The sequence below is a fragment of the Astatotilapia calliptera genome, chromosome 14 (assembly GCF_964374335.1).
Source record: "Astatotilapia calliptera chromosome 14, fAstCal68.1, whole genome shotgun sequence".
Classification (NCBI taxonomy): domain Eukaryota; kingdom Metazoa; phylum Chordata; class Actinopteri; order Cichliformes; family Cichlidae; genus Astatotilapia; species Astatotilapia calliptera.
The window spans coordinates 11,737,384-11,747,345 of NC_137435.1; the positions used below are offsets into that span (position 1 = coordinate 11,737,384).

Sequence of the window (9,962 nt, forward strand, 5' to 3'; positions counted from 1 at the left end):
ACTTAGGTAATCTGTGGCATTTAAATGGCACTCAGTTGGTACCGAGGTATCATCAGGAGTATCATTTTGCTTTAAAAATGCAGCCTGGTAAGTCACCCTCAAGTTTAAAAATAAAAAATACTGTGAACACCAACAGATTTAAAGTCAGACACTCGCATGCACGGGTACAAAAAACACTGTTGAAGCTCAGATTTGCCTCAGAGGGACAGAATGAAAGACCACAGTGTAATAAGTCAACATTTTATTTTATCGAGTTACATGGTTTTGGTTCTGTAGCAACCTACTGTATTTATTTCTGATGAAGTGCAATTGTACTCAAGCCAGTTACATTTGAGAGCAATGACAGGCACACGTTTTGTGCAAATTTAACAGCATTGGAACGGCTCCTACATATACACAGCAAAAATACATGCCAGAGGAAAACAATACTAAATCAGTTTACATTGACAATAGTTAGGAAGACGTCCCTCAAAAAAGAAAGAAAAAAAACTTAGAGAGAAACGATGTCAAACCAAGCTAACACTTGAGATACACATTTCACACGTAGCTCACATAAAGGAGGGAACATCTGAGAAACATTCGGCCTTTATCTGTCATCTGGCTCTGTGCACGAAAACCCTCAAATCTGTCCTCACAGACAACATATTTAATCAGAACGCAAACACTGTGCATCGCCATTTCAAACTAGTTATGCAGACATTACAAAACGAAAAGCCAAAAATCTGAGATAGACAAGAGGAAGCCTGCTTCTTGTTGCTTTGAAAAGTCCCAACTCTGAATGCTTTGTCCTTACCTCATGTCTGGCAGTACACTGGCAATGCAGAACTAAAGGCATTGTGGGGGGGATGCAACTTAAAAAGGTAGCCACAAAAGACGTCACAACCTGAAACACATGGGCGTTGGTAGCCTTGGTGGAGTCGGCTGCAGATGCTTCATCTAAACATTGTCCTAATGCTGCTTTATAGCAATTACTGGGACAAGACACACTTAGCCCAGGCCATTATTCACAAACTCAAAGGTTTAACAAAAATAATAATAAAACACACAAAAGTGTCCAAGAAGAGCTTCTGTTTGTCTCCTATATAACGTTTAAATAATCTGTGGTAAAACATGCAGGAACACAGGATTATAAGACTCGAGTCCGAGTAGTTGAGATGGGAAATTTGGGTAGCCAGTCTCTAGTGTTACAAGTCGTACATTACAGGTTAAGGTCTGTGTATGGGAGGCTTATCGGCCCCCATCGTTCTTCACAGTGAAAATTTAAGAGCGTTCGAACTGAAAATCCCTGCAAATGATTGCACTGACTTGTGTTGGGTCCAAAATGTGACATCTTTTCTGAACACGGCTGCAATAATTTCACTTCTGCTGTGGGTCTGTCTTAAATCCCAATTGAAAACAGTGGAGATACTGAATGGCGTGCATCTTCAAGCAACATAATTCCTTGGAAATTGGCAGCAGAGATAACAAACCCCATTATTTGTTTTCTTTATATGATCACAGGTTAATGTGGACGATGATTTGCTAAACCGGTGCACGCGGGATGGTTTTACCACCAAAATCAACATTGTCTCGTAACGGGGTCTGGCAATGCCACTTGAGAAGGAAAGCGGATGCACCACTACATTCTACAGCTTTCCTTTCACGTAAAATCAAGGGCCACATTGAAATCTTTTACAACCTAGAATTTAACAGCATCAACAAAAACTACTTCCGTTGCATTCAAATGGCAACTATCAAAAAGTAAACTTACTGTAACATACATATTAAATAGTGTATAGTCCATGCAATTGCGCATGGCCGGTTTTGCATCGTTATGGTATGTCGTTATTAGTGTATGGGAGACATCAGCCACCAGTGCATTTCCGATTTAGGTTCAGGGAGAAAAACTCCTCAATACCCATCAGAAACTTCTCAGCCTGACTTGAAGAGCAAGATGGCCACCTGGCCCAGATAAAAGTAAATGAAATGCTTTGTCTCGTGGGTGACGTAGCTGCCGAAGTTCCTCCCGACAATGCAGTGCCAAGTGGGGTTGTACTTCTTGTCAAACTCCTGAAAAGAGTCAAGAGGACGACAGCAATCAGGGTCCAAGTTACTTTATATGGATTGGATGGATTTATATTGTATAGAGGTCATGCCCAACCTTAATTTTCCTGAAGGACTAATTAAAATATTATTAGTTACAATGACATTATAGCACATTTAATCCCTGCTTTTTTCTATATCAAACCAGTTTTAGTTTCAGTTAAAGCTATTCAATAAACTGGATAACTGTCTCCACACTGTGGTCCTCAGCAGGAACATGGGAGTTGTATGATCTGCAGCGGGAAATGCAAAAATAGTTGATAATCTGTAAGCACTAATTTGTTATTTAGATCATTTATTTAAACAAGTTTAACGTTCATGCCAATATGCTGCAGGCAAGTGTGTATGAGAACTAGAAACAGACTTGCAAAAGCACACAAAAACCTGCTTAGCCAGGCTTTTCATAAGAAAAACATTATTACTACTATTGCTTTCCTTTTTCTTGTTACTTTGTGCATTAGCAGCCAACAGTTTGAAGTTTTTGTACTTCTTCTTAAAGCACTCTATAAAGGTTTGAGTTCCACTCTTGTATTGGGAAATTGATGCACATAAAAACAAACAAATCAAAAGCTTTTTTTATTCTAGTTTATGTAATTTCGTGTAAGAGCATGTGCAGAGGGGGCCTTACAAACATTACCAATGGGCTAGAGTGGAAAGGACCAAGGACACATAACTTATTTACCATCAGTTTTAATGCATTTCTATTAGCCCCTTTCCCCTCCAGTATATTCTGGATTCAAATGTTATACTTCAAACCATTCATTTTAAATCTTTAATAACTTATTTTTGCTTATTTTAATCTACTGATGTCCTATAAGTTAAGTTGAAGCCAGTTGACCAATTAAAATCATGTCCAGTTGACACATTAAAGTAAAACACACATTAATGAATCAATGATTGTATGTACAAACTGTATAGGTTTGTGCATAGTGACAAAAACTTTTGTATTAGTACTCAAGTACGATTATGCCTTAAAGTAAGAAGTCAGTGACTGCCATACAGTCTTCATGCTCTTGTGTTGCCACTTCTAACTGTGCCATGTTTCACCAAATTCTAAAAATCCTGGAAACGCCCCTGCTTTGGAGGAAGGATTTTTAAACGTGCCAAATAAAAAGAAAACCCTGACTATGTCTTTGATCACGTGTCTCATCTCCACGCTGGGCAAAAATAGATGTGAGAATGTGTTAGTGTCTCAATTTGCTGATCATGCTCTGTCGGTGAGAGCTCTGCTTGGATCCATCCAAGCACCCCCTCCTGTCTCACCTTCTTGATGTAGGCTGCAATGTCCTTCTCTATGTTGTACTTCTCCATGGCCTGGGTGGCACAGTCCACCGCGTCCTGCTGCATGTCCTCGGACATGTCTGCGTTCTTGATCACAGCTTTCCTGTCAGTCATGGTTGAGGATGTCTGCGGAGGAAGAAGGGAGCACGTTCACGCACGTACCGCACTGAAAATTAACACCGCACGTGGTGATGGGGACGGTTTAGGCCAGCCCGGATCATCGCAAACACCACAAGCAGAAAACTGGCCATTTGGCAAAGCGTTTCCCACCAATCCCACTCATCTGAATCTACAACTCGTGGCTGTGTATTTGTGCCTATATGTTTGATCAGACGTTGACTTGAGCGTTTGCAAAGATTGAGTGCGAAACTTGATACAGGTGGAGTTAAATTACTTGGCAAAAATCACTTTCGGATTAAAGCAGCTTGTGCATCAGGAGGGCAAAAGTATCAAAATATGCCCACTCAAATATAGAATCCGCCAAAATACGCCAATACAACCTACATATCCAATCATTCAAAATGCAAAGAGGCATACAGGAGCAGATCATCATATAAGAACAAGAAAAATAACTCGAATCAGAAATATGTCAAGACATGAGAGTCAGTCTTTTCCCCCCCCTCAGATTATGAAAAATATGCAACCCACCTTTTCTCGAGCCACCTGAAAACACTCCTTTCCAAAAATAAGTAGCCTATTTCACCCAGCCGGTGGGTAAGGTTAGGATGATGCTGCGGGTAATTGCTTTTTAAAGATTTACACAATAAGCATGTAGGTAGGTTGGCTCTCCGCTGTGCTCCAGCAGCTCCCCGCCCCTCTGCTGTATGCTGAACCCTGCCATTGGCTGGGCAGCAGCTTCCCCGTGTGTTGCAAGCGTTTTTCTCCAGCTCCTGTCTGCCGGCATCTTATTTCATCCCACAATGCATCATTCACGGTATACACCACCGACTGTGGGCTAAAAGGAAACGAGACCACGGCGCACGGCAGGCATCACTCGGCTGTGCGTAAAAGGCCCTTTCATCAGTCACCGTCACAGCTGAGGGACACGAGAGCTTTGAATAATGAACACGGGCAGGCTGCTGTGGTGGTGTTTCATGTCCACAGCTGCTGCTCTTCCTTTGTTTCCTAACTCCATGGTTATCCTTAGTTGGTTTGGTTACAAACGTAAATGTAATGAGGGAGATCAAACAGGTTTATTTTATTAATGGTAAAGAATTCGTGCTTGGGTTTATGTTGGAAATAAAGACAAACTAAATGTCCTTGTTTCAAAGTGTTTTATTGAAAATGCTAAGAGGAAGAAAAAAAAGATTAAGCAAAATTAAAAACATACAAACTACACCCATGTGAAACCCCTTTCCCAACCTCCCCAATTTTAATTCCTTCATACCAGGCATCTACGACTCCATCCTTTGATCCAACTTCCTGGTCCTCAGTTTCGTTTTCTTCTAATAAAGCCATTATCCCTGAAAACCTTTAAAAGATAGGCAGGATGGGGGCCTAATAATAAAAAAAATGTTCTGAGACTCCCATTTGTTTGTTTTTTTTCTTTGTTTTTTTTTTAAGTTCTGATATCAACTCATCTGAATCCTGGAAAACTGATCCCGTTCCGAGCATCCATCCTTGCCTATCCCTTCCCTAATCGATCCACTCATCCAGCTCCAAGGATTGGGATCCACTGAGCCACTCCTCCAATCAAAACCTTGAAATACCAGGAAGAAAATCAGAGGCAGACCGTTAGAATAAAATGTCAAGATTTGGGGGCCTATTTTTTTGTTTTTTTTTTAAGCCATGTTGAAGCACTCATGTCAGATTCAGATTTTTAAATGCCACTGAGCACAAAAACAATCACTCCCTGAAAACATTTAAAGCAATGAGGATATTTAAGTGAGACACTTTGCATCAAAGTAGTGAATTCACTTTTTTCCCCCACATTTGACAGCAAAGATGTTACACTTACATCACAACACTTGATTTAGGACTGCTTATTCTGTCACAGGTCAGAAGTAGCATGTTAAAAACTGTATATATAACAAAGTACAGTACGTGGCTTTGTTAAAATGACATGCATGATACAGCAACCGATCAGAAACGTTCAATTTATGGAATATGAAGCGTACCATTGCCTCGACCTGATTGCTCCTAGATGTCCTATCCTGACCATACAAATGAAATGTTCTCCACAATGGTTTTATTCCAAATCACTTTAATCCTTCTCTTCAGATGTCTAAAGGAAGACACAAGGGTAAAATACAGTTAAGCATCGGGCTCCCCTTTCAAACAGCCCACCCCACATATCCAATGAGAAGCTTTTTTTTTTTAATATATAAGAAAAAAACAAAACAAAACCAAAAACAAAACTTTAAATTTTCAGTACTTGCAAAAACATTGAGTGAAGGTTATAAACAACTCAACATTTTTGAAGTTCGACACAGCACAACTTCTACTTTTGCAAAACTTTAGGACAGAAAAAAGGGAGCGAGAGGTGGAGAGAGAGGGGAGTGGGAGGGAGGGGGGGAGAAGAAGGGACAAAGCTGCAGGAGACAGAGGGAAGGGTTGAAGCACGGGTGGGGGTGGTACAACTACATACCAAGATCATCCACAAGGACACCAGGACAAGAAAAAAAAAAGGGGGGGGGGAGAGAAATTAAAATCAATAGCTGACATCTGGAGAAACTCATAGGAGGTAAAAACAGGAGGGTATACATCAAAAGGAGCAAAACATCGACGGCAGAAAAGCTTAGGAACGGGAGCGAGAGCGGCTGTGACGGGGTGAGTAGCGGGGAGATCCTCTGCCACGACCACGGGAATTGCTGCGACTGCGGCTGGCGCTCCGACTGCGGCTCCTGCTCCGGCTGCCACGGCTGCGAGAGCGTGATCTTCCATAACTTGGGCTGCGGGGACCGTCTAATTTCACACGAATGTAAGCAGTCTCTCCCTGGCGGACACAAGAGAACTTGACATTGAAAAGGCATACATTCCTGCCTACGGTGGAAATGCCACAGATGGAATTAAGGGCTGGCTGTTGTTCTCGACACGTCACATTTCCTGACGTACTCACCTCAGCACAGCAAAGCATAGAACAATCATCCATGATGCTAAAAATCATACACATACCTCATGGGAGCGGAATTTGGTGTTGTCCAGCTTGCGAACGGCATAGGTCATGTCTTCTTTGCGCACAAATTCTACCACTCCAGTCCCGTCTCTGTAAACGTCGGCGTAGCACACGTCGCCTGCCTCACGCATGTGGTCCTTCAGGTCCTGCCAGCTGCCGCTCTGAGGGAGCCCTGAAAAACACCAACATTACGTCAACACACACAGTGAACCCTCCAGCTGTGTTTATGCACACAAGGATGAATGTTTAAGAGCCCCAGAGCTGGTCTGTTTCAGATTTAGTCATTTAACACCAAGATACACTAAGATTTGCTGGTGCATTAATAAGTAAAAGACATATTTTATTTAAAAATGTACTGGTTCCGAATACTTTTACATATTTAGTGTGCACTGCAGCCAACTACCATGAGACTGTTTTCTTTTTATACAGATTAAGGGAAATTTTACTCTATGGCCAGATCTACTCGATAAAAATAACAGCTCTCTGATGTCTGCTTTTTGTGACTGTCGACTTGTCCACTGAGAATTTACATCACAATCCACCCCCTTCTTGTTATACTTCAAAGCAGTATTACAGGAATGATTACTCGACCGTCAGTATTATCGAAGCCCTAGATGTAGATATCAGTGGCTGCCACCAATAAAGAAAATCACATTTATCCTTAGGAGTTTTTGAAGTTTTCTTACATTAAAACATTTTTACCACAACGGGCTACCTAACACATACACAGAAATATGAATTTACTACCCCAATCATGAAGTCACGTCACTGGCTCCCAGTTCAATACATAACTACCTTTAAAATCTTTCACAAACATTTAACCGTTTGGCCCATCAGTATGTCTGACTGGCTTAGTGTCTATAACCCAGTTAGAAGTTTCAGGTAATCAGGTGCAGATCTTTTAAATGTTCATAAAATTAGACCCAATGATGCTGAGGGTGCCTTCAGTTATTGTTGTCCTGTTTTTTGCAACAAAGCCGCCAGCTGTCCTGAGGTCAAGTTCAACTGTGTCTACATCCAAAAACTTTTTATTCTGAGTGGTTTACACTTAACTGTGTGTTTGAAATGTAGTCTTATTCCCTTGTAAATTTCTGTTGTTTTTTGAGGTTTTCTTGCATTAAATCACTGTAGAGCTATGCAATTTATTTTTAACTTGTAGTTAAGCACATCCAGTTGATGTGTAACGTGCTATATAAACAAAACTGACAAAGGGAAATCACCATGTGTGTGAGAAAAATATTTAACCACTTGAAGTTATCAAATGGCCAGAAACAACAGCAATACATAATTTTGTCCCCATCTTAACTCTATCCAGGTAGATTGTGCTTACATGCAGTCACTGCCCAAAGGCTCATTGTGGTTGTGCAACAGCAAGTTTGCATAGGCAAATGCATTCAAAGACAGTCTTAAAACCGCTGAAACACTCTACAGGAGATTTTGTTTCCATAACATAAACACAAAAACTTTCATGTGTCTCAAAAACTACACTCACTATAATCATAAAAATAAAATAAGCCCCCCCCCCTCCCCTTCAGACAGACAAATAACTGCCTGGCATTGCATATTTTTGGTTTGTTTACCTGACACAACGACTCTGTACTCAGATCGTCTGGAAGGGGGTCCATATCTGCCTCTGGGCGCTCCTCCGATCCCAAACCCTCCTCTGGATCCCCTGCCGCTCCGAGGAAACTCCACTCGCAGTCTGTAGCCGTCGTAGTCGTATCCATCACGTCCATAGACGGCATCATCAGCGTCCCTATTAAATAAAACAGTTTCGCCTTAGACATAAACAAATGCACGAACGAACAGGCTTGCAACACGCAAGCAGCCATGTTAGCGGCTAGCTTTATTACTTAACGTCTACTAATCCGCTTTGCAAATGCAACTGCAGCATTTTAGTCTCATGAAACTTTTGTTTCATGAAAGAAATATAACGATTGACCAAATCAACATGTAGCAAAGCGTAAAGCTGCGAGTGCTTTGACGCAAGTCGTCTGCAGCGAAGAAGTGAAGCGGGTGTATTAATCTCCAGCAACATGGACATTAATACCACAAAGGCACCAAGCTTCAGCGCAGGAAAAACGGGACACAGGCGTATGCAAACCAAGTCGAAAGCGAAAGTAGCACGCGCGCACACACATACCAAATTTAATTACGGGAATAACAGAAAAAAAACATCCAGGAAATAGTCTGAGCACTAAGCAACGCGTTAGCACACACACGAGTTTGTTAGCAACACAATGGGACCGCATCGGGCCTGGCGCGTCTAACCGTTAGCTTCTTACCTGGGGTCTTCGAATTCAATAAAGGCGAACGGGGGTCCCCCTCTCCGGTTCTTCAAGTCGATATCTCGAATCGTCCCATACTTGTAGAACACGTCTTCCACATCTTTTGTGCGTATATCTGGCGGGAGGTTTCCCACGTAAATTCGGCAGTCGTTGTTCCCAGCGGGGCCTCGCACAACACCCGACATCGCTGCTAACTCAAGCTAACAGTTCGCTGTTTCCAGGATTCTTTAACGCCTGCTGGTGATTAGGCCCCGAGCGCCTGCGAGTGGTCGAGGCAAAAAGAAAAACGAGAAAGCAATCAAATGAGCGCTGTTTTACGCTACACTGTGAAGGGTATTTACTGAGCAGACAATACTCCCGACGAGGTGACTCCTACCCCAGCGCGTTTTTTTAACCGAGCAGGGCATTCATCAACACCGGAAACACTACAGCCGAGTCTGACACATCCGCCTTAGAAAATAGTCCGACCATATCCAAAGCTATTAATGTTTTTGTTAATATCATTTGTCGTCAAATAATATATATTACAATATCATATAATGCACATCGCTTATAATGCAAGACTTGCTATATTGGTATTATTTATATATAATATAAGCATAAGCTAAATAATAAATGTTTTATAAATATAGACACTTACCAACAGGCTTATAATTTTGCTTCATTTTTACCAGTTGTTAATTCAAGAATATAATTAATATAATTTTTTCAATAATACAGCCCAGAATGGGGAAGAAAAGTGATTTACGTGATATTCAATGTCGCATAGTTGTTAGTGTATGACAGCCTGGTTTGCATACCTCAGAAACTGCCTTATGCTGGGATTTCCCCACACCACCACCCCTAGAGTCTATAGAGAATGGTCTCAAAACAAGAGAATATCCACTGAGCAACAGTTCTGTGAGCAAAAATGCCTTGTTAATGCCAGAGGTCAGAGGAGAATGGTCACACTGCTTTCAGCTGATAGAAAGGCAACAGTAACTTAACTTCCACTCATTACAACGAAGGTAATCAGAAGAGCATCTCTGAAGATAAAACAAATGAAATACTGAACAATAGATAATAGAAAATCGGAAAAATGTTGCCTTATCCGGATCCCTACCCAGTGGCCCCACCTGGCAAGACTGCCCTATGTTGATAATAATGTAATAAGGTTGCAGAAAAGCTGCTGCCAATCCCTGGACAGACCACTAATC

General features: G+C 41.5%; 2 protein-coding genes across 3 annotated transcripts; both read right to left on the reverse strand.

Annotated features, from left to right (window-relative positions):
- Positions 1-226: 226 nt before the first annotated feature.
- dynll2a (dynein, light chain, LC8-type 2a) lies at positions 227-4,179 on the reverse strand. Its single transcript, XM_026192626.2, has 3 exons — positions 4,012-4,179; positions 3,346-3,489; positions 227-2,049 (listed from the first exon to the last, which is right to left on the reverse strand). Exons 2-3 carry the CDS (start codon positions 3,475-3,477, stop codon positions 1,912-1,914), a joined length of 270 nt encoding a protein of 89 aa, XP_026048411.1. The 5' UTR covers positions 3,478-3,489; positions 4,012-4,179; the 3' UTR covers positions 227-1,911.
- Positions 4,180-4,623: 444 nt separating this feature from the next.
- On the reverse strand, positions 4,624-9,241 carry srsf1a (serine and arginine rich splicing factor 1a). Of its 2 annotated transcripts, XR_013901289.1 has the most exons (5): positions 8,764-9,241; positions 8,059-8,234; positions 6,478-6,650; positions 5,481-6,298; positions 4,624-5,062 (listed from the first exon to the last, which is right to left on the reverse strand). XR_013901289.1 is itself a non-coding variant. In XM_080288690.1 (4 exons), the coding sequence occupies exons 1-4, from the start codon at positions 8,949-8,951 to the stop codon at positions 6,101-6,103; spliced, it is 735 nt and encodes a 244-aa protein (XP_080144816.1). In that variant the 5' UTR covers positions 8,952-9,241; the 3' UTR covers positions 4,624-6,100. The 2 variants fall into 2 exon arrangements, 1 of the variants encoding a protein (XP_080144816.1); XM_080288690.1 differs by having other exon boundaries at positions 4,624-6,298.
- Between the last annotated feature and the right edge of the window lie 721 nt (positions 9,242-9,962).